The sequence below is a fragment of the Athene noctua genome, chromosome 1 (assembly GCF_965140245.1).
Source record: "Athene noctua chromosome 1, bAthNoc1.hap1.1, whole genome shotgun sequence".
Taxonomy (NCBI): Eukaryota; Metazoa; Chordata; class Aves; order Strigiformes; family Strigidae; genus Athene; species Athene noctua.
The window spans coordinates 191,154,520-191,182,066 of NC_134037.1; the positions used below are offsets into that span (position 1 = coordinate 191,154,520).

Sequence of the window (27,547 nt, forward strand, 5' to 3'; positions counted from 1 at the left end):
TAATGAATGAAAGTATTAGGGCAGGTTGCCATTATTCTTTCTTAATGCTTAAAACAGTAGCTTTTTAATATATTCTGCCTAACCTTTTGAGAACCCCTTTATTAAAGAGTTTCATTATGCAAAATGTAAAGAAATGTGTCCATTTATTAACCAGGCAGGAAAATAAACAGAATATTGACATATAACGTTTTTATTGTAGAATAATATTTGTGAATTTAGATGAAATCCTTGTTCAGATAGAATTATTGTAAAAATCCACGTTGTCATCAGTTTAAAACAAAAGCTGATCATTAAAATTTAACTATTTCTATGATTCAGTGTGATTTAAAACAAATCTACAGTGATTTAAGTGAAAAGTGAAAGTTAATGATTCAGTTTGGTGGTGGCTTTTTTTCCTATGTATCAGGAACACAAAATGTATTTCAGAATAACTCCTAATGCTATTTTTTACTTCCCAGAATTAAATTGTAATGGAGCTCGTCTACTTGAAACAGATGAAATATAGCATATACTGTACTTGGAACTTGTTTTATTGCTTTATATTTATTATTGATTTTTAAAGTACGTACAGTCAAATACTTTTCTCTGTAAGCAATATAGAAAAATAACTGATTTTTAATTTAGATTTTAATTTTTATTTCCAGGGATTGGATTTTGCAGCCTTCACAGGGCATATGTTTGTTGGCATCTGCCTTGTTGTTCTGGTCTCCTTTCCTTTTCTCAGGCTGCTTTACTGGAACAAAAAACTTTACAATAAGGAGCCAAGTGAAATTGTTGGTAAGTGTGAGCATGAAAACATTTTTATAATTACTACAGTGAATATATGCTAAATAGAAACTGAATAGTGCCTACTACAATGTTGTCCGCGGATGGAAGTGACCACTTTCCTTCAGCCTCTGAACATTAATTGTTTCACTAATAATTTAGATTTTACTTTTAGTTGTGATATTTTCTGACTTTTAGATATGGATGTTTTTCTGATGCAAAGGTTGAGGTGTTGACATGAGTTATTAAATATATTTCAAAATTTATAGGGATATTTTGCATCATTTATAGTCACAGGCTTAAATACCAGGGTGTTCTGTATCGCAACAGACACCACCTGCTCAAGGTGCTGAGTTCGCAAACTAGCATTAGAAATATCCCAGGTTTCCCTTATGACAGGCACAGTGCACTGATGCATTCCCTCACTGCTGGTTTTCTTCCACTGGATTTTTTCAGCAATCTTTTCCTGGTCTATAGTCAGTGAAAGAAAGAGGTGTATAATTTCTATAATTCAGTAGGACTAAATCTATGTCTTTTTTAGGTTGCTCACCTCCATAGTCTCTAGAAGTCTTGGTGAAGATGTTTTAATTGCTGTTGAGTATGTTGGTCCCTTTTTGTCTTCACACTTTTATGCCTTTCCATTCAATTGTTTTGAAGTTTTCATAATTGTTCACAGGCTTCTGTTTCATTGGTTAAACTTAATAAACTCCAAGCTTTCACAATTTCTTTATGAGGAAGAAATAATTCACTAAGTATAATTTCTTAGTAAGCTTTGTACAAAGATAGTTGAATATAATTTTCTTCCCTGTGACTGATGCTTTTTTCACTTTTGGCTACAGCAGACAGGATTCAGGGTTCCACTGACCATGCAACACATGTTTTCCTGTCCTGTGTGACATCTCTGAACCTGTGTGCATGGGGTCTGTTTAGCATGGAGATGACAACTTTTGAAATGGTTGATAGAACTTGCCTCCATTTATAATCTGTGGAGAAAGATAAGCCCTTCTAAGGACTAACATAACTGTTTACAATAGAACAGATATATTGCAACCCCCAAAAGTTTATTTCTCTCTTTTGAGTATAAGGGGAGTCCAAGGTGACTAACTCAGTGGTAGAGATCTTCATGACAGGTAACTAATTTAGGCAAAATGAGTACCACATGTAGTAATGCCTTGTTCCAGGGACAATTAGCTTTAGGAGTAGGATTTTATTAAAAAGACAGAAGTGACTGTCCTCTCTTCAGTGAATTGTACTATGTCTCTTGAATCCCATATGATAGAAAGGTCAGAGAAGAGACTTCACTGCTTAGGAAGTTAGCTTTGTGCAGACATTTGGTTTCGAGGGACTTCAGCACAAGACATGCTCAACCTACTTGTTCATCATTTAGGGGCCAAAGTCTTTCCAAGTGTTAAGAACCAAAGCATTTTTGAGGTGTTCTAGAGGTGATACTACTTAACTGTTTTATAAGAAAATTAAGGAGACTTTTCCTTCTATATATTTGCCTCATATGAAATATGAATTTTCATTACTGTGCCATTGTAAAACAGCTGAGGCTTTCTGTACAATTGGAGGTTTGATCCTGAGAGGAAGAGAAATAAAGCAATGAACTCAGTGCACAAAATGTAAAGATATTTATTTCTCTCTGACACTACAAAGTAAGATTTTTCAGAAAGCCATCAAGAACCTTCTTTTCCTGCCTTCTCGTACCAAAGGAAGGTGTTGCGAGAAGTCTTCCTTACCAGGTAAATAAATCTATTGACTATATACTTCTGGGTCAGCAAGAGGAAAGACTTTACCAATAGAAGACCTACCTCAGTTTACATTTAATCAGTTTCCATTCAAATATCTAGAATTTTATCTTGAGTGCCAGGAATGTCTTTAGAGAAAGTAAATCACTGAAAATAGGCAGCACTAGTGTGCAGAAAGGGATGCTCTCCTCTACTCACCATAGATGTGCCTTAAATTTGTCAATTTGAGATAATGGTTGACTTTTGTCTTATGGGAAGGCATCATTACCTAAAATCCATTAAAAAATTAATAAGAGGCATGGGTGAATGATCTTCCTACTAGTCTGGTCAAAGTTAGTACTTGGAAGAGAGGTGAAAAATTTATTAGCTAAACCATATCCACTCCCACGTTGTCCCCAGTAGACTACTGAAATGCATAATCAGAACAGGTGAGGAGTTGGCTCATGTTCCTATTGCTCCTTCTCTTTGTAACAGTAGATGAAATGCTGGACATGACCCAGCAATGTGCGCTCACAGCCCAGAAAGCCAATTGTATTAAGCGAAGTGTGGCCAGCAAGTAGAGGGAGGTGATTCTCCCCCTCTACTCCACTCTCATGAGACACCACCCAGAGTACCGTGTTCAGCTTTGGGGTGCCCCTTTTTTATAAGAAATATCTTTTATAAGAAGGACATGATCCTGTTGGTGTGAGTCCAGAGGAGAGCCATGATGATGACTGGGGGGCTGGAGAACATCCCTTATGAGGACAGCCTGAGAAAGTTGAAGTTGTTCAGCCTGGAGAAGAGAAAGCTCCAGGGAGACCTTATTGTGGCCTTTCAATACTTAAAGGGAGCTTATAAGAAAGATGTGGAGGAACTTTTATTGGAAATAGCATGGCCAGCAGGGACAGGGAAGGGATCTGACCCCTGTACTTGGTACTGGTGAGGCCGCACCTCGATTTCTGTGTTCAGTTTTGGGCCCCTCACTACAAAAAGGACACTGAATAACTTGAGCGTGTCCAAATAAAACAAAGCTGGTGCAGGGTCTGGAGCACATGTCATACGAGGAGCGGCTGAGGGAACTGGGGGTGTTTAGTCTGGAGAAGAGGAGGCTGAGGGGAGACCTCATTGCCCTTTACAGCTACCCGAAAGGAGATTGCAGAGAGCTGGGGATGAGTCACTTTAACCAAGTAATAAGAGATAGGACAAGAGGAAATGGCCTCCAGTGGCACCAGAGAAGGTTTAGTCTGGATATTAGGAAGCATTTCTTTCCAGAACGGGTTGTTGGGCATTGGAATGGGCTGGCCAGGGAGGTGGTGGAGTCCCCATCTCTGGAGGTGTTTAAGAGTTGGGTCAACATAGCGCTGAGGGATGTGGTGTAGTTGGGAACTGTCAGTGTGAGGTTAATAGTTGGACTGGATGATCTTCAAGGTCTTTTCCAACCTAGAAAATTTTGTGCCTTTTAGTAGGGCCTGTAGTGATAGGACATGAGGTAATGGTTTTAAACTAAAAGAGAGTGGAATCAGACTAGATATAAGGATGAGGGTGGTGAAACACTGGAACAGGTTGCCCAGAGAGATGGTAGATGCTCCAACCCTGGAAACATTCAAGGTCAGGCTGGATGGGGCTCTGAGCAACCTGATCTAGTTGAAGATGTTCCTGCTCATTGCAGGAGGGTTGGACTAGATGACCGTTAAAGGTCTCTTCCAACCCAAACCATTTTATAATTCTATATCAAAATGCTAAATATAGAGCAAGTTTCTACCTGTTCTACACAGGGCTCCAGAATGAGAATCCTTTGTGGAAGAGATCATCTCTGGGAAAGGATTTGTCTTTTTGTTGGAAAGAAACCTTTGAAACCTCCCAGATAAAATCCTTCGTAATTATGCATCATTATAAAAAATGATTACTTTATTGCTTGGATATATATTATTAAATCTTTGGTATTCAGCATTTTTTGGTAACTTTCCAACTTTCTTATTTTAAAAGAATTAATTTATTTTTATTAATTTCTTATATTCTAATAAAAGTCATAGCAATAATTATAGTTGTTATATACTTAAATTATCTTTAAAAGTGCCAACTTGCAAGGTGCCTTGAGATAAGTAATATCTAAACAGTCGAAAAATTTGTTCTACCAGCTGCGAGCAATTGTGATGTAATAGCATTATTTTGTGAATATATATTTTAGAAAATAGAATTATTTTATTTTCATTTATCTCTAAACTTTTAAAGCTTATGTTTGGGATTTTAAAGAAATTTTTATTAATTTGAATAGTACAATTAATTTGCTGATGTAATTTTTTGCCAATGAAACACTATACTAGTGAAACACTGGCTAGCATATTTCCCTCAATTCATCTGTCTGTAATCTTTGCTACTTGCAGCTTAGTATGTTCAGATGTAGCAGTCTCCTAATCAGTATACCGTGCGTTCTTATAATCAGCTGCTCCTCCATTGCTGCAAAGCTAATCAGTAGCTGTTCAATTAGAGCAAATGCTGAAGAGCTACTCTTTCTACTGAAAATTTCTGTGAAAAGGGAAGAGAAAGCAACCAACACAGCTCCATCAGGAGGTAGCTGTTGTGGTTTGGATTTGCAGAATGTCCTTCAAGTTGCTTTCAGAGGTCCTTCCATCTCAGGTTGCAATGATTCTATAATAACTTCACATGGTTTATTTGAAGTAGCTGTTTTAATCAACTAAATACCAGCCTTCCCTCAGACTGCCCCCAATTAGCAATTTAAAAAGATATGTAAGACTCAACTGGTATATTATTCTCCACAGATTTTTTTTTTTCCCTGTATGCCATGTGTTTTAAGATTTTTCTGTTGCCTTGGGGTACACAGATTACTGAGAATGGATAAACACTAATTTTTAGAACAGACAATGCTGTTATTCTGATGATACCTTGGCAGATTAATTTCAATGCTGTGTGTTACTAGTGTCTTTAAATTTTCGGCTTTCAGAGCGAGCTGCAGCACCTGTGCAGCAGAAAAAACACATGTTCCTTCCCCAGGAGCCACTGTCTACCTGCGGTGGCTTGAAGTGTGGCATATTTCAAAAGAAAAAAGATTCTGAACTCAGTTGTGTGAGAGAAAATAAAATGTCTTTTTTAAGAATGGAGGGACATTTTGAGGACTTTTTGAGTGTGACTTGCAGCTGATAAACCTGCACCTTGAACTGTGTGATGCAGAAAGAGATGCTAGGATTACAACAGTAAACTGAAAAGGTTTAAAGAGTATATATATACTTTCCCAAAAGAATATGTAGGGGGAAATAATAATATATGGGTGTAAGAGGAATTAAACTTGCTATTCCCCTCCTGCCCCAAAACTTGAAAACAAAGATTTTACCTCCCTTAAGTGTTAATAATACATTATTTAGTCCCTAGGAAGCATGACAATAAACTACTACCTAGCTGTGGAGATGTGGACCTCAGTGTTTGGGAAGGTGACTATCATCGGGACAACGTATGGCACACGGTCTAGTGACAAGTATTATTATTGCCATTTTTGCCAAGAGGAGGAGCTTTCTCTTAGCACAACAACTTATTTGGCACCAGCTCCCCATTTCTCCTGTGTTGCTTGCTCCAGTTTCTGATTGTTTTGCTGGCTGAAAGAGAAACTCACCGTTGAAGCAGGAGTGGTGATGCCAGGAGAGGGGGGAGCACGTTCTTCTCTCTGGTATAGTTCACTGTCTGCAGCAGCTGGGAAAATACTGTTATGGTAGTATGATAGTCAGTATGCAAAGCTGACAACAGAAGGAATTTTCTAATTAATCATAGTCATGTGTAAAGTGCTTAATGTGTGAAAAACACGGTGCTGTTTCCCACAACGTGAAATGTGGTAGCCAGATGAGTGAGCAAATCTGTTTCTTTCTTTCGTGTGGAGCTTTACAGCTGCTTCTCTAAGACAAGAAAAAGGAGAGGAGGAGGGGAAAAAAGACGTACAAAACCAGCAGTGAAAAGGTAGAAAGTCTAGAAAAGTAAAGAAGTAGAGGGGAGATAACTGCGGGTTTCAGACACGTACAACTGACAGGACTGTGCTGCCTGCAAGATGTCCGGGCATTGTTCCTGGATTTAGAGTATGTACTGCTCACATTGTGCCTCATTTTGTGTGAAAATCTGCATGTTGTGTGAAACTCTGCAAAGAACGGCAGAGCTAAGGGGATGGTCAAGAGAGAAAACAAGGTAAAACTGAAAACTTATTTAGCACTTAATGTCTGGTGAGTTTCCCCCTCTGTGCCCCACAGTGACTACAAATGTCCGCTCTAGTACTTTGTGCTGCATGTGACTGACCAGAAGGTATAGCTCAGTGCTGACATTATTTTGTCCATGTGAACCCTCTGTCACAACTCTGCGATGCCTGCCCTGGGGGAATGGTCCCAAGGGCAGGTGGCCATGGTTAAAGGGCTAACGTCTTTATTGTTTTCTCAGGGCATGGGGTGTTGGGATGGCCTCTGCATCCTCTAACAGTGGTGCATGCCCTCACACCATGCCCTGCAGTGTGATGTACAACCTTTTGGTTTAATGCTGGGGAAGAACTACTGTGTTGACTTGCAAGAAAACACCAATGCTGCTTCAGACAACTTGAATTGAAAAAAACCCACGTAAAATAATAATGTCTAGGGGCACCGAGGGGACCCAGGGTAAGGTGTTATGTAGCATCAATACAGCTACATGTGCTGCTTGGGATCAGAGAACAGTTGTTAGCTTTATTTTAACTAGTAAAATTTTTGTAACTGTAGGAACCATTTCTTGCTAGAATTAGTGAGAGGTACATCAAGTACCTAGCTGGATGAAGTACATCGGCAAATCTCAATCCTGAGGTGCATTTGAACCTATGTAGGTACTTTACTGACTTCCAATAAACATTACTGGTATTTTAATTGTAATGTTGAAAGTAGTGGGTTGTCCTCACTTGAAAGTTGGTTCAGGTGAGGAAATCAGCAGGCAGATTATGCAGAGAATAATGTTCAAAGAAAGGAATACTTCAAGATATTTTTAAACATTCAACTCCAGTCTCAATCTGGATGACAGTTTGCAATATCCATTTCACTCTACAGTCCTCACCCAAGATGCTAAATTCATGGGAATGTATGGGAAGCATTTTTAAATCTTGAAGGACAGTGCAGATCAGGAAAATGTTGGTGGCTTTTTTTTCTTTTTCTCTTCTCTGCAATCCAGTTGTATATATTAACAATTAATAGTTAACATTTTAACTCCGTGGATAACAGCATGCTGAACTAAAAGCTGAAACTTTCTTACAAATTATCTTGGGATCTAAGATTATATCTTGATGGTACCTATTGTGTCTTATTTTAACGAACTGTAAGACTTTCAGTCTCAAAGGAACTAGTTAGTCTTAAGATGCCTGCATACTTTTTGGATAATATATCAGGATCATTGTTTTATACTTGAAAATGTAAAAAAAAATTCTGTCTTATTATTTGCAACTTCGGTAGCTCTTCTAATGATCAGGAATGAAAATAAGTAGAGTTATTTGCTTTACACATATTCAACATTTTTTGTATTTTTAAACATCTTAGATAATTTTATATTTAAAATCTTTTATATGTCCTTTGTACTGCTTTAGAGTTGATGGAGTATTCCCCCTGGACAGAGGAAAATGTTGATCTCTCTTTTCTTGTTTTCAGATGACAAAAATAGTATTCTGACACTGCAATATCATATTATTTGCTTAGTGCATTGATAATATAGTCATCACAAGAACGCAGCTGTAATATTACTTTACCTGCCTTATGCAGAAAGAAAGTATAATACAGCGGCATTTTGAATCGATAAAGCTTTCTGAACAGCCTAACTCCTGGGGCTGCTGCAGCCTGCCCCAGCTTGCCCAGAGGAAGACTTCTGGGAGGTGACTTAGCTGTGTAACACCCTCTGAGCTTTGCAGTATTCTGCCCAGGCTCCAGCTGCTTTGCTGCAGGGATGAGGATGTCCTCTAAGTCCTGTGCCATGGATGCAATCCAATGCTGGGCAACCGAACTGCCCTTAGGTGCCTCGGTGACCAAATGGGGCTCCAGCTGTTGGACTTTGAGTTGAAAAGCTTATATAAATGCTCTGTATTGCTTTATGCAACATTGTGCAGATTTCTTGCATTCCTTTGCAGGTTTTTAGCTGAGTAAGGCAAAGCGTGGGGTTTTTTTCTGTTTTGAAGACCCTGCAATGTTTATGCCCTTGCTTATCTTTATCCACTATGATGAACTGTACTACTCAAAGGAATAAAGACAAGAGCATTTCAGCATTTTTTTTAAAATTTATTTCAGAATTAGAGCCTTATGCTTGTTCCCTGTTGAGGGGTGCCATCTCTAGGAGAGAGGCATGGGTTGTTGAGCTGGAATATCCCTCAGTATGAATTCTTTCTATACTTGGGTTTCACCTTTCTGACTTCGTTTTTGTGCTTTTAAAATGGAGATTACATTTACTTACCACCTAATAACATTTAGGGGATTAATTACATAATATCAGAGATTTAAAAAATTACCAGAAGGTATAGATATTACTACTACTAGATTAAGCTATAATTCATGGTACTTAATTTGCTTTTCAGTTAGCGTTTAAACAGGAGTATTCTTGTTCTGAGAAGTTAGCTAAGAAAAATAATTGCCTTACTGAAAATTGTTAAGCAACAATAGCATGTGGAGGAAAATACCTCCACATTTAGAGGAACATGCTTTGCATGTTGTTAGTCACAGCCCAGCAGTGCAAACTTGTGTTGCTTGCAAAAAGGTAGATAATGTATAACTGCACTTGCAAGTTAAGAATTGCCATTTCATGATAGTTCTTATGATCTCATCAAGGTTGGTTGTGCTCTTCTGAGTATCTTCATCTACCAAGATTCACCTTTTCAGATTCTGAGACTGGGAATTAATTATGCTCATATTTTGGGGGTGTCGTCTTTGTTACTGGCAGTCAGGTGGGAGGGAATATGATTCCTCTAAGTGAAAATCAGTCTGACTATTAATTGTTAGATTGTAGAAAGAATATGCATTTTAAAATGAAACAATGTTTTCTAAAATGTCACAGCTTAGGTCAGTATCTGAAACTCTGTTAAACTCAGTTGTCCAGGATGTCATAGATGAGGTCCCCATGGCAAAATATGATAAATTAATAAACCAGAACAGACTAGCAGCATAAGTTTTACATGTTTGTTGATCCTTTATTTGATCCTAGAACTAAACCAAAAATTATTCTTTTCATGTTGGAAATGGACATTCTGGGAAAAAATAAAAAATAAGAAGAAAGAAAAAGGAAAAAGAAAAAACCACTTTTGTGAAATAATAATGCTAGCTATATTGCTGTGGTGCCTTGGGGGCTTTATGAGTGTACCATGTTCACAAACATTTTAGTGTCAGAATGGGCTGATTTCCCTGACTGAGCTGAAGCTCTCCTGTCTTCTTTTACTCCAGATCACTGCATACTAAACTTTGCTTTGCTTCTATCACTTCAACTACTGCTACTACAGTGGCAGTTAAATGTTAATTTAGCTGCTTTAATGAAAACTGCCATGAAAGATGCATGACACACACATACCATTTCAATTATTAACAATAGACCTATCAGTGGTGGGATAAGTTGGTTAGTAGGCTGATCCACCATGAAGCTAACCCTGTGAAAACCCTGCAGACTGGACAAGTGAGTGGAGTGAGTTTGCCCTGGTGTAACATGACCATTAGATCCTATCTGACACGGGGACAGGAACTGATGAATTTTCCCATTTAGGGACAGCCAAACGCTTCCCTTATGCTGCCTTAACAGTATTTTCAAAGTGATTGGTAAGAACTTGCATTTGCATTAAGCTGTTGTCCATGTGTAATGTAGTGTGTCATAAAATATCTGATGTCCTAAATTCAGGGGGTTGCTGCCCAAATGAGTTTGCAGACCTGAAATGGGAGAAGTATGGAAGGCCCCAAAGGTTTTTTGTCCATGTTCAGTGTTCTCGCTGACCTCAGGGGCTTGCATTATATTTCCTTCAAAACAAAGACTGCTGTTAATATATATGTATCACCTGATGCCACAATGGGCTATTACAAAAAGAGTGCATGAAAGAGAAACAGGAGAAACATTCTGTGGGATGACCTAGAAAACCTCTTCACAAATTATTACTGCAACTGTAGTTGCAGTGTAAAAAGATGTATCAACTGTTCCAATTTCCAAAAGAAAATTTTTGCTCTGAAGTAAATTCCACAGTAGGTTGGATGTTCACATCCTTGGGATGTTTAGAAAACTAATGACTGAAAAATCAAGCATGTTCTTGCTGTACATAAAGGCAAGATCAAATCCATGTGTTAACATGCACATATTTTTTAACATAGACCAGAAAGCACCAGGCCAACCTTGCTGAACCTGGAGATTAGCCCCACAGCACTTCAGACATGGAACAGGGATGTGCAACACAAGTCATGCTTCTTTCTGCTCTGTGGGTTTGTTTGTGACACAGATACAGTGATGCTAGCTGCCTCTTTCTGAAGGAGAGAAGATAAAGATTCTTTGTATTAAAATACCTGCTGGGAATCTGCATCTTGGATAGATGATGAAAGATTCAACTTTCCTCCATCTGCAAAACCCTTGGTGAAATTTCACTTGGAAAGGATGGGGGAAATGTTATGGCAGGATGAACAGACATGATCAGGAAAGGTGTTACAGCAAAGACAAGCTATGGGAAAGCAGGATAGCGAACCGGATAATCATGCTTCATGAGTGTTTGCCAGAGGAAAAGACAAAACCACACTCTTTCTCTTGGAACAATTCCCCAGCTCACAATTTCAGCCTGGTTTCAAGGTGGATGTTATGAGGAGGAAGCTGCCAACTGAAATAACTTGTTGCCCCATTGACCAGAAACTGTGGAGCTGAAGCAGATCCTAAATGTAGTCACTAGTTTATTTCAGAAATTACTATGCAAATTCAGAGACTTAAAATTTAATCTTGCCATTTTATTAAAGGAAAAATGTCACCATTTCTGAGATTTAAAATATGGGGGGTTTGCATATCTCCCATCGACATTCATCCTCAAAAAGAATTGCGTGGTTTTTTTTCTTTCTGTGGGCAGCAGAAGGTCAGCTGTGGCCTAAAGCTCTGTCCCTTTCTTGTTTATATTCTGGAAGAGAATGGAAAATCACTGCTGATATATTTCTGTGTGCCACAAATGTTGATGGAAAAGTAAAAGATGGCCAGGAGAGGGTCTCCACACAAAGTCATGTGCATCCTTTGATAAATAGGACCCATCCATGTTTTAATATAATTTAGTGTCAGATTATGCTCCTGGCAAGAATCACCAAATATATCACAAAGGACAGTGGTAGATTCTGCACCTCATTGATATATCAGTGGTTCAGGTATGAATCCCTTCTTGGAAGAAAAGCTTTAGCCGATCACTGGTTGTTTAATAAGCTGGTATAGTCATTGGTCTTTAGATAGTGTGAATTCACATTTCTGGTCTTTCGTTGTAAGTCTTAGGCAAAGATCACCATTTTGATGGATGTGTGCTCATCTATAGACATGAACCATACAAAATATGAGTCAATTTCTGTTCAGATCCCTTTTTTTTGTTTGTTTCAACTGTGCAGGCTCTGGACATGCTTTTGCAGTTAAAAATTTGAGACCTGTCTAGTCTAATTCCCTCATATAGTCAGTCAATCTTTACATAATTCTCTCTTCATTATCATTATAAATACTTGGTCACAAAGGAAGGGTGGGGGATTAAGCATGTTTAGTACTCTTTTTGATAGTGGATACCATGAACCACAAGGGATTTCCAGGAGTAAATATTAATATCACTGCCTACCTCAAAATGTGTTTAAATATTTCTTATGTTATTACATAATTTACTTTTTGATAAAGAATGCATATTGTTTATATAGATGGTGCAAATACTTCTACATTAATTTCTTACGAACAATCTGCTGATTGAACAGGGATCTTAAGATATAAAGCCTTGACAATTTGTATAAATTCTTGACACACTGTCTTCAACAGCACGAAATTTGAGAGGAACAGAAAAAGGGTGAAGAAACATCCTGTTGCTTCATCAGGAAGCATTTGTGCAGACATTTTCGGAACGAATATTCTGCTTTGATTTCTTTAGTGATTTCCTGGAAAATCCAAAGGGGTTTTTTTGGCATGCCCAGTCTAAAGTACTTCCTGAAGAGGAACACATGCTTTTTGGTCTTTCCCTAAGGCCTTGACAATACTGAAAAAAATAAATCAAAAAGTGTTGAAAATCCTGACAAGATTTTGAAGGCTGATTTCACGTGTTTATCAATCTGTCTGAATTTACACAGGATCAGATATCATTCAGGTCAGCACACAGGTGGTGGTAGCTATGTGTAGGCATATTTTCAGTGCCTAAGAATTAAGTTCTCTCAAGAAACCTCTAAAATGTTATTAAACAATATTCCATAAGACAGTGCTAAATTTCAGTTTTGCCTTACACTGATAAAATTGCTTGTATGAACACAGAGTGTAAATGGAAATGTGTTGTCCATTCTGAATACAGTGAAGGAGCATTTGCTGTAATTCCTAACTACAAAGTAACTGGTATTTTATTAGCAGTATAATAATGTATATTGGCAGTTTATTTTCTGATGAAAAATGAATGTGCTACAATTTTAGCACTAAAGCTTGTGGAAGGCATTGGCAAGTGTTTGAAGACAGTACTTCTTTTTCTTTGGAGAAGGACTTTGAGATTAATTTATTTAAAATTTGAAAATTTACTGCTTATTTTCATTCCCTTCAGCTCTGGAAAAAGAATGGTAAAATCAGCTTCCTAAGTAGAAATAATTAGGAAACCATTCCAATAATTTTAACAGCTTTCAGTCCAGGCACACTACACGTATTTTGTGTACCTCTGCTTTCACACACATTATATGTGCTTCTAAGATAAGTGATTTTATTTCTTTTTAGAGCTGAAACATGAGATCTATGTTTGGAGACTGACTGCACAGCGCATTAACCCGGCCAGCAGAGAGGAGACTGCTGTGAAATGCCTCTTGATGCAAAAGGTATTGACTCTGGAGATGCTTCTGAGGAAGAAGCTGAGGACATTTCACAGGTGAGCAGGGACCAGCCTGTCCCACTTCCCCTGCTTCGACCCTTAGCATGGACAAACTGCAGGCACAGGCAGTTTGTTGGACTGGCAGGGAGCTCCTGTTCATCTGTCTACAGCCAGGAATGGTAGCGTGGCTTTGCTAATATCAGGGATAATATTTCTGTTTGCTTCACCCAGCCAAGGGCTCATAGCTAGTAATTTTAGGCAGAGCTGAAAGTGAAGGATTTCAGGGATCTTCACTGGGATGAGGACTATATTCTTGGTTGTCTCTTGATCAGATGGGTATTGGGGCAGATATGAAGAGCCACCCTAAGTCTCAGTGAAACACAAAGTATTTTAGGACAAAACCGATATAAGGCCTGGAAAATATATTTCAATATGATCCACATTTAAAAGCATAGAAGTTTCAGGTAGTTTTTGTATTAAGAAGATCACAAATATGTTATTAGACTTTTCTTTGCAATAGTGGCTTCAGTGCAGCAAAATAATTTCTTTTTTTACTGAAAAATTCAAGTGTTCTTCAGTGAACTGTTGGGTTTGAAAATACATCACCAGTAAATTTCTGTGTTTTAAAATTATGTCATGGTGTGAACATGACATAATTAACTGTTTATGTATAGAAAAGAAGTTTATATAAACTAGGACTAACAAAAATGCGAACCTTGTTTACATTCTGGCAAAACACGCTGTTCTGCTATGGAATTTGATGACCGAGAACATCAGTGAGAAATACTCTGAAGGTGACTTGACTAAAGTGAAACCGAAATAATTTTCATTAATAAACATGTTAAATAGGCAGTATGAGCAAGGACATGTAAATATGATTTCTTAAACTATTCCATTAATAAGAAGACTTTACATAATTTTTGCTGATATTGTGCACTTTGAATGGAGTGACAGTATTAATACTTAAAGACAAAAAAGGCTGTTAAAATTGCCTCCTTTTTATAAGATTATAACAGATTATTAGACTTTATGACACTCTAAAGAGGAAACTTCTGAAGTATACATAAAAATTGTATATTTAATCTTGAAAATCAGGATCCTCCACCACAGTACATTTACAGCAATGTAAAAATTCATTAACATTAACAATAGCATTCCTGAACTGCAAACCCCAAGGCTTTTTGCTGGAGGACTGACTAGACTGATAACACGTTGAAGTTATTCTGATCTTAAAAACTTTGTTATAAAATGCAAATGTAAAATATATGTGTCCTGACTTGTTGCTGTTAGCATACGACCCTTGTTTTATCACATCAGGACACACATCAACTCCTGAGAAACTATTAAGGGAACTAGATATTGCATACAGCCAGATTCCATACCGAGGTCCATACTCTGGAAGCTAGCTCCTTCCAAGCCTGTGGCACTCTTCACCAACCAAAGGGTTTAGGTATTAGTGAAGGGTGTTACAAAAGTGGAGTCTTAACTTGAATGCTCATGGGAATTTTGCTGCTGTGGTATGAGTGACTCTGTATGGGGGAAAAGGTAGTCTATTTGTGATGAGAGAGATTTATTCCAACACTCTTGGCAGAGCTCTAATTTCACTTTGGAAAAAAGCAGGTGTCATTTTCTTTCAGGCAAATTTCACAGGAAGATAAAAACTGGGAAACAAATATTCAGGAACTCCAGAAAAAGGTAAGTAGATGGCAGTTTTTCTCAGTATCCATGTAAGTGAACCTATGTCCTTGTACCGAGAGAGTGCTTTGAATCTAATGCAAATTTAATAACACTCATGATAGCAGCAAAGCTGCCAGGCAGGCTAGCTGGCTTCTCTGTGGGACAGGGTTACTGAACCACACTGTGAGGTTTTTGTTAGGTTTTATACTTTTGTTCCTTAAAAAAAATATCACTGAAAGAATTAATAAATGATTCATCAGTGTTTTCTTAAATTTTAAATCCATGGCCAGAAAGACTCAGAAGGTGTCAATAGGTTGTTTATAACTGTGCTGCATGACGATAGAGTACACTCCTGCTGATGTACCAAATGCCAACGCTAATTTACTACACTGTCTGTGACATGGCTGTTTTATTATTCAAATAGGGATAAACCACTTGGATAAATCCTGGTCTTTCTGCTGTGCACACATTAATACTGCCTAAGTCTTTATGCTGAAGCCAGGTCTGATGAAATGTAAACTCTGTAGTGGGATTAATTTCATCTAAATTTAATTGTCTAAATGTCACATCCTCTCCACCTCACTGGCATGACTAATGAATCCAGGCCTGTGTTTTGGAGCTCAAGTCCAAAAAGGACATCACTGTCCTCCTATGTATCACACCACAAGAGAACGAAATCAGCAGGGCTTATTAGGTTTTACACCTCTTTCAAGGCACTGCATAAAAGACAACCTTTTAAAAGTACTTGAGTAGAGCTTTAAACCATGTGAAACAAGAGAGGGACTCAGGCTTGGAAAAGGTGATTCCTCAGGTTGGTAGTGAAGGTGAGATCAGAGCTGAGTCATGATCAGAAGCACTGGGTCTGAGAGTGAAACCATGAGGAGGTCGGCACAGGGATGCCAGAGCTGAACATGGGGATCTAGAAGCTGCATAGAGATCATGTGCTTAGCATGCCCATGAGAATTGTACAGGAGGCATGAAAGATCAGACCTCTAGGCTCCTTTATAGGTGTTCAAAGCATACATTGCAAAACAGGGTGATTTTGTCCAGGGTCATGAAACCATAGAGGGCCTGAAGTGCCTTCTGTGGTAGGAATTCCATTTCAACACTACTTCTCCTACAGAAGTGAAGTTGTGATGGGGGTAGCTGAACACAGCTGAATTTATGCAGCAGGTGCTAGCTACTTATATCTGTTAGATCACATTGGGCCACATATTCATGCTTCAATTAAAATATTTCTGTCTTCTATGCTGAAGAGGAATATACAATACAGGAATAGAAGTTCGTGCTTCACACATGCTTTTCTGAACTCTATGTGTAATAGACAACTCCTTCTATAATACACTCATTAATTTTTTCCTCCCTGTCTACAGCACAGAATAACAGACAAGATCCTTCTCATCAAATGCCTGACTGTGCTGGGATGTGTTATTCTTATGTTTTTTCTCAACTCATTTGTTCCAGGCATCTACCTAGATCTTGGTAAGTTTCATAGTTTTGTTTCATGTAAGTAAAACAAACAACTTCCCTGAAAAAAGCCCAATATTTATTTTCTGAGTCTGAATCTTTCAGAAAGCCCTTTTCCATATATCTCTGGTCTTGCAATCCCACCAAGTTAATCAGAACAGCAGTTTCACAGAACATGTTTGCAAAATGCAGTCAGGTCCCAGTCACCCCAGGAGGAATGACAGAGTGCTTATTACTTCATTTTTCCAACTTCCCAATACTAACAAGCTGACTAAACATTACAAAATGTGCAAATTTGACCTTGGCATTATTGCACTGTAGGTTTGAGTGAATGACCAAGATGCTTTATAGAGATCAGAAAATCACTCCCTGGAAGAACAAAAAAGTATTCTGGCATTATTTCTTAAGTATAGATAACTCTTGTATAACTTCCAGACTTCATTACCACCAGAATAAATAATTTCCCAAAATAAAATCAGGAAGACACTGTATATGTGTGAAATGAAAGTAGCTGTATGCATACTTTCTATGTATAGACCTAAATGTGCAGGTTTTTATATAGCTAGTTGTGTACCTATAGGACAGGCTCTGCGTATCCTGAAAACAGAATCAAATTAAAGCTCACATTTAACTGAAAGACAGTCATAAAACCTACCTGTGCATTGCCCTATAAAAAGTTAAAAATCTTTTTTTGGTTGCTGAGCAGTTAAAAGTTATGGAATTTCAGATTTATGTTGTTTCATGCAGTCTGAATTGCCCCACTGTGTACATCCATCCCAGTGGCTGAAAGATGCAACAGTCCTGAAGAGGAATAACTCATAATCAATAAATCATTGATTGAGTCATCATATATGCAGATAGTACATTGAAATCCACACGCAATAGAGAGGTAGTCATAGCTGTACATTGGTGATCAAGTTGCAAGTAAGACCTTCCATATTTGCTACTGACACTTCTGGTGTATTGATTGGCTTAGAAAGGTACCAGTAGCAGAAGGCTGTTCTCTCTGCTGGGTCCTAGGGAAACACCAGTGTTGTATATTGCGGGCACCAGTGGAAAGATATGGACTACTGTGTCTGGAACAACGTGTTTTAGTAGTTATAGCTTTGCTACTAAATGCATTTGTTCCAGGGACTGATCCCCAGCCCTCAGGCCTTAGAGGTGCAAGATGGCTTGTGTCCACAGTGTTCAGACCTTGTCCCTTCAGAGCAGACTATCTCCACAGCACAGCAGCTGGCCTTGTGTTTCCTCTTGACATTTGTATGTATGGGTTAATTAATTTTTAGGTTTGTAGTGAGGGCAGTTTTGTAGCCTAGCAGAGCTGTGTTTTAAGATTATGAGGCTGAGGGCTTATGTTGCATTATCTGGTACATGTAATGGGGTTTGAGTGCATGAAGACACCAGAAATAAAGTTGGAGTAACTGTACAGAGCAGAGACAAAAAACTGATCCAGACTCACGCTTGCTGCTGTTTGGGTGTGATCCCTGAAATGAATGGTCTCCAGAACTGCATCTTGGTTTATTTTTATCTTAGATGAAACAAGCTGAGTCACTTCAAAGGAGTCTGGGAGCAAAGCAACACTTTCACAAGAGGTACTCTGGGGGACCAAGACCTTGCTGTGGACTTGGGCTAAGCAGTTAGCTAATAGTGTTGATACACCCAGCAAGACCTTGTTGGCATGCAGTGGAAGTTCTGGTGCCCTGGAGCAGTATGAGGTTAGGAAAGGGGCCATGTCAGCCAGGCTTTCTTCCACATTTCAGCCAATGCCATAACTGCTGTGGCAGCTTCCCTGTTCCAGAGGATTTGCCATGGAAATGGGTGGTTTCAGAACAAAGATTATTGGGTGTTAAGAAGTTAAAAGGTGTACTGATGTATTACAACAGCAAAAGTGCTATATTACTAAGGTGTAGGAAGATGCAGAAATTGAAGAGATTTGAAGTCACAGTGGCTAAGAACATAAGGAAGGTGTTCACATTGGGAATTTAAAAATCCATTTTCAACCTTACTTTTCTGTCCCAGATAAGTGGACACTGAATCATGTAGTATTTCTTGAATTAAACATATCTGTGCTTTTGAAAAGCTACAGACAGTCAGTAAAGACCACATAGCACTGGTTGCAAATGCTTCTGGTAAGATATTCTTTCAAAACTGCAAAACAGTTGGAGTCAATGCTAGAAGAAACTTAATAACTGATGATTGCTTTTTTGTCTTACTTTACATCAGTAAAATGAATGAAAACAAATGACATGCTTGGCAGTGCAGGGTTCTGTTATTCACTGTCTGATCTTCAACTGCAACCTTGAAAGTAAGCAGGAGCTGTAATGTATTCTGTATAATTTCTCCCTGATCTGTATTCATGGCAAACCTGTCAGATTAATGAATAAATGTTAATAAAGCCTACACATCATTTCTATTAACAATTAATGGCACCTGCACACTTCTACTGAGATCTCATTGGTGATCCCTGATTTCTACTATCTTGATGATAGCTGTCACTTATTTATCATTACTAAAGTAGTGCCACTGTGAGTCTCTATGGATTTTAGTCCTCCAGTGCATGGAAATGAATTTCCTAAAATACAGTACATCTTGTACTCTGATGGTTTGGGAAAATTTGTTCAACACGTTTTTCTCATAAAAAGGAAAGTAGACTGTAGTTCAGTGTTTAATTTTATACCAGACAATGTTTTATACAGAGGCTGAAGTGTTAGAAATCTAATAACTTTTAATTGCATTTGGTAGAGTGAATTAGAAAGATTATAGAATTCTTTATCTGTCCCCAGCCTTGATACAATTACTGACATTTTAATTTAAATAATAACATTTGCATACTTAGCTGCCTTTTAAAATGCAGAACACTTTCCTATTCAGTTTTCTTGTACCTGTTCATCAATTTATTTAGTCTAATTCTATGAAATATCTATGCTAATGAAAGATTAGTACTGAGACTTTAAATAAACAGATATGGCAAACTTTTAAGACTTCTAGAGTGCTTTCATTTGGCCCCATGGGATTTTACTTTATTGATAAAGCATCTGACAAATATGACAAAAGATGAAAGTAAAAACCCTTTGAGGATTGTACCTGGCTCCTCTTTTGTCTAGCTTTTAGGCAGGCATGTCTAGAGTTTTGAACTATGAGGCCCCCCAAAAGAGACAAAAGATTTTAAAAGAAAAATAAAGCAAGTTTTTGTTGAAATTTAAGCTTTTTTTTTTTTTTTTTTTTTTTTTTTTTTAACAGAGGATGCTTAAAGTGACTGGGTCAGAAAGAATACACAAAATCAATTTATAACCTACTTCCTTCTACTTTTGTGGGGCAGGGTCCTTCCTTTTTGGTTTGATTTCAGTTAGTTCAATGAGTTGCTGAGCTACTGTGAACTCTGTGCAGTTCCTTCTAGCATCCATGAGCAGGGACCCATCACCCTTGTGGCCCTGATTTTATCTGCCCCTCTCAGTGGTCTCTGCATGCAAAGCAGGCACCCCACTCCTTGCAGACCCCCTTGTTCTTGCTCCCTCACACCTCTGGACACCTCTTTCCCAGGGCCAGGCCGAGTGTTTTCTGAGGCAGGGGAAGGTCTTCTCTTCCTTTTAAAGGGTTGCAACAAACACTGCTGCTCTCATCTTGAAGAAATAAAGTGCAAACCCAAGAGCAAACAAAAGAGATATTGCCTGTTTTCAGAGAAGAGAGACTGTCTCTATTTTAGCTGCAGACTGCTGGAAGCTGGGAAAGTATGCCAGGAGAAATACAATCGTATGCTTACCTTGGTTTTATATTCATTCCCACGTTATTGCCACTACTGTCCCTTTTGGAGATAGGTGAACCTCTGGTATTACAATCTATGGCTGTTCTCATGTTCCTTTGATTAATTAATTACTTATGCAGGGGGACAGGGAGAGATTTTTGAATTCACTGAATTCTTCTATCATTTAAAACCACTATTTGCTCCAGCCTTAGCAGAAGACAGAGTTTCAAATCATAACCTCAAGGGAAATATCTTGACTTTTTTTGCTTTTGCAGAAGGGTTATGTCTTCATACTACTGTCTGAGCCCATTCTGGTATCTTTGGTGCCATGGATGTCTGTGACCTTTCAGACATCAATGTTTAAGCTAATTACTTCCAGCTACCCTTAAAATAATCTCTGGAGGGGGTCAATAATCAGTGAAGGTGATCAACAGTTGTAATTAATCTGACCTACTTTAAAGGCCTAATTAATGAAATGATTTACCTAACCCTATGTCACTTTACTCTTTATATGACAGAGGGTGTCTTCTCAAGCTCTACCAAGTTTTAGTCATAGATACTTAAAACCCAAAATCACAATAGCTAAATGGACATTTGGCTTGAAAATTGATTATCTGGGGGTTGCACTTCTAACTAAAATCAACTTTGGTATTATTAACCAAAGCAGTGTTAGCAAAAACCTTGAACTTAAGAACTTATAAAAAATTTATGTCTTTATTATTTTCACTAACTAATGTGATCACTGTGACCTTTCTGGTTAATAAGACAGGTTCTATAAATCAGCACACCATATCACTTCTGTCAAGCAAACATCCTAGGTTTAAATTTTTCCTGTCACCCTTTCTCTAAAGCTAAAATCCCTCAATATTTACTGGCAAAGGTCATCTTGTTTGATGAGACCTCATTTATGTAGTTAAATATAGTTCCTCTTGGAAAACTCTCTTTTGTCTTCTATATTCACTGTGTTTTAACTTCTGACTGTGGGCTTGGTCTGCAAATTCTGGTGCAGATACTTTTGAGGAGCTGAAACTTTATTTTTGTGATTTATCTTAACTAGCTGTAGCCTGCATCATTAAAACATTTTTAGACTGTGACTGAAATAGTGGAAAAATAGGGAAATAATTGTTTGCATTTAATTTAAACTGACTTCTTTTTGTTTGGTAGGACATGTGTGTCCTTTTTATTTTATTGCTAGAGCATTAAAGGAGAAATGTGTTCAGTTGCTGTAGACACAAGACTCTTGTATTGTCACTACTTTGGATACCAGTTGTCATATTTTCTGACTCATTTCTGTAATTTACAGAAAAATTGTTGAAACTAACATGAGAAATTAAATACTTGAATTGGAAAGGGTTTCAGCAGAACAAAACCACCCAAATTATGTCTACAGAGAATGTTATGCAAATTATAGCAAAAAATTTGTCTTAACCTGCAGAGAGGAGTGACACCTCAAATTCAGGTGAAGTTGCATCTGAAGTTTCTCCCATATAATTTCTCTTGTTTTTCAATCTGCTTTGTTTAAGTGGATGTGCACAGTTTTCATCTTACACTGTAATTTACATAGGTGAACCAATAATTATAATAGAGTTGGAACTGAGTGACGCTTGTCTGGTAGATTGCTTAGTGATGAAGAAAGAGCTGCACTGTTCTAGAGAGCTTCACAAACTTGCTTAAATTTGCTATTGAATCACAGAATGCCAGAAGTTCTATATCAATATTTAGTTGGCTTAGAAACACTTCATTACTGCAGCCTACTAAGATTTTAACAACTAGCCTAATCCATTTTGTTTTCTGCAACATTTTCAGTAATGAACTCGCTGCAGTGATGATTCTTCCCTAACAACTTTGAGAAAGATGAGCAGCATTAATATGTGTAAAATCTTGTGTGAGAGTTAGTGCTGTAACCAGTGGCAGAAACCTTAACTCAGAGATCTTTGACTAAATTATTTAATGCTATAAGCTGAAAAAGAACTAATATGGCACAAGTGAAATAAATGTAGTCTGTGTGGTTTTGTTCTGAATGTGCAGCCTAGGAAGATGCCTAAGAAGAACAGTAATGAGCTCTTCTTCCCATCTTTTATTTAGGCCCTGGGACAGAGCACGTATGTGCATTTGAACTTGTGCTAAGAGGTTTCTTTAGAATGGTGAGAATGTTTTTAGACTTGAATAACTCCCCTACAGCTCTGGGAGAAAGATCCTGCCTCACAGTGTGCAGCAGAACTTCTCAGGTCCTGAAGAATTACAAATGCTCATGGAGAAGGAGCACAGGGCTGAGAAAGGTGTGGGCAGATCCCATTAGTCTGAAAGGGGTGTTAATGTTAAAGCATCCATAAGGGTCTTATTTTTACACTTTAAAATGTTATTCTGGAACTTTTTCTCATCTGCTACCAGTAATAAGTAGATTAAACTATGTTATACTCTTACCCTGTATGATGGTGGAGTTGTGTAGATCTGACACTTTAAAACAATAACATATGTGCAGAAAGAAACAAACTTTACTCTAAAAATTTAAGTGTTTGTACCCATATAGAGGGAGAAAAAGAGAAAGTGTTCGTATTTTGGAAATGTTTGATGTCAGGTTAGTTTCTGCAATAGTTAAAATGAAAGGTTGATTATAGAGCTCCTTAATGTTACTGAGGAGTTATTTTATAAAATGTTTGAAAAAACAGATCAATTTAATAAGCTGGTGTAGAATTGTTTAGTACTCAAGAAAACAGAAGATCCTGGTTAAACAGACAGCTATTAAGCTATAAGAACTGGTGGATGACACAGATTTAAGAAAGCATAGGCTTAATGTCAAAAGCCACATTGTTAAGTTCAGCACATCTTATATTTCACATCTTATATCCTCATTGTAAAAAGTGCACATTTGCTCTTTAATTTGTCACTGAATCTAACATTTATCTTCAGATTATCTGGGGTCTGTGATATTAATCAATTTTAGCTGAGGAGAGCTTGTAGGTATTGACTACTAAGTAATGGCTCAAATCATGCTGAATTATCAACTGTATTTAAAGCTGTCACAACCAATATTTTATTTTATTTTTTTTTCTCCTTGTATTTTTAAAATTTATTTTATTACTACATAGAACTTTCCAACATTGCTTGATAAATTAAGGAGCCAGATGCAAAGTCTAGGAAGCAACATTTACGAACCTTTTCTATACAGCTAAAAATATCAGCTTCAATAATCTGTGGTTGCCTGGAAACTCTTTCACACATTTCAGTAAAGTAGATTGTTTTGGCCACCAAAACATTTGGACTAGGGAAGCCTTCTCTTCTGTATACGGCAGTAGGCTTCCACTTTCAAAGTATCAGTGACGAGTTATGCTTGTGATATTGTGGGCAAAAAGTGGAACATTCCTTATACCCATAGCTAACAATTTATTTTTTATCTAATTAAAAGTTCTATCAGTGTAAACAAAACACAACAAACAGTTATTGTTAGTCCTCTTACGATAATACTAACACAGTCAAAATGATTTAATTAATACAAACCAAAACTCATTAACAATATGCAGTTAAAACTTGTTTAAAAAAAGACCTGACAGAAAACAAAAACCCCAAAATACTCCCACCATCTTCCTCTTGTATTCTGATGTTAGTGTCACCCTTTGATGCTTTGCCAGATGCTAAGGTTCATAGGTTTAGGCTGGGAGGAGGCGCAACAAGGTGCTGAAATCTTCAGGTCTTTTCTGGGATGAGCATGATAAGAGTGTCTTCCTCCTCCTTACCAGGAGGTGAATAATGTTGATGTTGATGGTCTCTTCCTCCCTGTGCCTGGGTCCACTTGAGAACATTTTTATACATTTTCTAAAGCTTTACCTTTTGCTTTTTCAAATTTGGTATTCAGCTCTGCATTATACCATATATACAATGTACAATTTTATCATACATGGTGTGTTGTGTGCATGTTACATACTTGTTTCTTGTGCTTTCTGTTACCTCTAAAATGGGTTTGGACCATCTCCTAAGTTTGTTTTACCATCTATAACTAACCACTGTTGAGTTGCTGACAAATTTGGGGCCTTTAGTATCATCTGATGCATCTCTTTTTAGCTGCAAATACTCATCCTGTGCACTCTTGTCTGTGGCAACTTCTTTCTTCTCTTACTGTTTTCCATTAACACTCGACCTGTGTGAAACTGTGACACTACTTTCCCTGACTAAAGTGATTTCTTTAGTTCCTGACCTGATAATGGTAAACAGAGCAATGAATTGTAGCATCTGACAAGAGTGTCCAGCCTAAGGTAGTAAGTTATAGTAAGATTAGAGCCATGGTTCTAAGCACTCATCTTTGAAAATACCCAACCCTTTCTGGAGACCCTTCCAGGTCCTTGCAGTTGTGCTCACAGGGGCTGATCTGCAGCCCTTTTCCCCAGGTGTTATCAGCTACAACTGTCAGTGGAGTTTGGTATATTTGCCCTCATTTAGTGCTCTTTGCCTCCCTGCTCTTCATTCTGCTACTATGTTATCTATTCTGGCATGCAATGGTGTTGGTTTAAATTGTCTAGTGCTTTTACATTGACGTCAAGAAGAGGACTGCATGGGACTGACCTACTAGCCTCTGAGTATGTAGTATGGAGATCCGATTGCACCATGAAGATGTAAATTGTTGTTTTAAAATGAGAATGGACATAATTGTATTTAAGAGACTTAGTGCATCTTTGATGCATAGTGATGTTGAAAAAAATCCTGGTACAGTGTTTATGAATATGAGTTAAAAATAAATCTGATGATTTTTTTCATAATAATGAGAATGTTGGAAAGGAGTTAAACATTGACTTGGACTCAGAAAGTCTGGTCCAGATCTTAGTTATTTGTCCTTCTCAGCATAGCCCTTTGCTTGTGAAAATAATAAAAATCTGCTTTCCATAATCCTTGCAGTCTTAATTTCTTTTAGGATAGTTTTCAAAAAGTTCTGCCCTTGAAATTTCACAGTCATCTTTACAAACATGTAATTAAGTCTGGAAAATATCCTCTCTCCTTGGAGCTGCCCATACACCTGACAAGAAGGAAAACAAGAACCAGTAATGGTTGTATCTGATAGTGCAGCTTTTGTACTTTATTGCTTACTTCTAGAAAAGTTGACCTTTCCTCTATCTTACTGTTTGCATCTTCTCAAATTATTTTTGGTTCACAAGAGTCAATGAGGCTATGGCAATAAAGTGTGGGTTTTTTCGCAGTGACCATTACTGAGATAAATCTGTAAATTTTTTAGACTTATGTATCAATGAAATATACACAGCTATATATCAGTCAAAATATATTTGCGGTAGCTGCAGTGCCTAGCTATAGCAATCTCTAGCCAGGTTTTCTTCCTTAGTGTTCTATTTTGAATGTCATCCTATCTCATCAATGAAATTGCATTTGGAGAATTAACAATGTTGGGTGTTGACATTGCGATACAAGGGTGAATGTGATTTCTGCATTCTGACCTCATGGTATTACAGCTATGGAACAAAGTCCAGTGCATCATTTCCTAATATGCATATGCTGCTCTGTGATTACAGAGCAGCTAGTCATCTGCTGCCTTTATTCTACACTTCTGGTTTTTAACATTGCAGTTGCCTTCTATCAGCATAGAATCACAGAACCATTCAGGTTGGAAAAGACCCTTGGGAGATCGACTCCAACCACCATCCCTACTCTACAAAGTTCTCCCCCTACACCATATCCCCCAACATCTCATCTAAATGACCCTTACACACATCCAGGGATGGTGACTCCACCACCTCCCTGAGCAGCCTATTCCACTGTCTGACCACTCTTTCTGTGAAAAATTATTTTCCTCATGTCCAGTCTGAACCTCCCCTGTTGCAGTTTAAAGCCATTCCCTCTTGTTCTATCGCTAATTACCTGTGAGAAGAGACCAGCACCAACCTCTCTACAATGTCCTTTCAGGTAGTTGAAGAGAGTGATGAGGTCTCCCCTCAGCCTTCTCCTCCTCAAACTGAACAGTCCTAGCTCCTTCAATCTCTCCTCATAGGATCTGTTCTCCAGGCCCTTCACCAGCTTCGTTGCCCTCCTCTGCACTCACTCCAGCACCTCGATATCTCTCTCATAGTGAGGTGCCCAAAACTGGACACAACACTCCAGGTGTGGCCTCACCAGTGCAGAGAACAGGGGACTATCACCTCCCTACTTCTGCTGGTCACACTATTTCTCATACAAGCCAGGATGCCGTTGGCTTTCTTGGCCAGCTGGGCACGCTGCCAGCTCATGTTCAACTGTTTGTCAACTAGAACCCCCAGATCCTTCTCTTCCAGACAGCTCTCCAGCCACACCTCCCCAGGCCTGTAGCCATGCAGGGGGTTGTTGAGGCCCAAGTGCAGGACCTGGCACTTGGCCTTGTTGAAGCTCATCCCTTTAACATTGGCCCACTGTCCAATCTCTTCCTCTGTAGAGCCTCCCTATCTTCATGCAGATCAACACTCCTGCTTATCTTGGTGTCGTCTGTGAATTTAGTGATGATACACTCTATGTCCTTATCAAGATCATCAATAAAGGTGTTGAACAGAAATGGTGCCAACACCGAGCCCTGAGGAACACCACTTGTGACCGGCCACCAGCTGGATTTAGCTCTATTGACCACCACTCTCTGGGACTGTCCATCCAGCCAGTGCTTGACCCAGCAGACTGTTTGCTCATCCAGGCCATGAGCAGCCAGTTTTTCTATCAGAATACTATGGGGAACTGTGTCAGGTGCTTTTCAAAAATCCAGGTAGACAGTATCTACAGCTTTTCCCTTGTCCAGTAGTCAGGTCATCTTGTCAAAGAAGGAGATCAGGTTTGTCAGGCAGGACCTGCCTTTCATAAACCCATGCTGACTAGGCCTGATCCCCTGGTTGTCCATTATATGACTTTTAATGGCACTCGAGATGACCTGCTCCATGACCTTCCCTGCCACAGTGGTCAGACTGACAGATCTATGGTTTCCCTGATCCTCCTTTCTGCCTCTCTTGTAGATGGGTGTCACATTTGCCACCTTCCAGTCCAATGGCACCTCCCCAGTTAGCCATGACTTCAGGTAAATCATGGAGTGCAGCTTGGTGAGCACATCTGCCAACTCTTTCAGCACCCTTGGGTGTAACCTATCTGGTCCCACAGACTTGTGTGTATCCAAGTGGTGTAGCAGGTCTCTGACCACCTCCTCTTCAA

The 27,547-nt window shown here is 38.4% G+C and overlaps 1 protein-coding gene across 1 annotated transcript in view; it reads left to right on the top strand.

Annotated features, from left to right (window-relative positions):
* The window catches only part of OCA2 (OCA2 melanosomal transmembrane protein), a 205,040-nt gene that overhangs the window by 96,920 nt on the left and 80,573 nt on the right, over positions 1 to 27,547 (top strand). The window contains exons 15-18 of the mRNA XM_074930224.1: positions 645 to 777; positions 13,410 to 13,557; positions 15,138 to 15,195; positions 16,551 to 16,659. Coding sequence (XP_074786325.1) covers positions 645 to 777; positions 13,410 to 13,557; positions 15,138 to 15,195; positions 16,551 to 16,659 — 448 coding nt within the window. The remainder of the gene's footprint in view (positions 1 to 644; positions 778 to 13,409; positions 13,558 to 15,137; positions 15,196 to 16,550; positions 16,660 to 27,547) is intronic.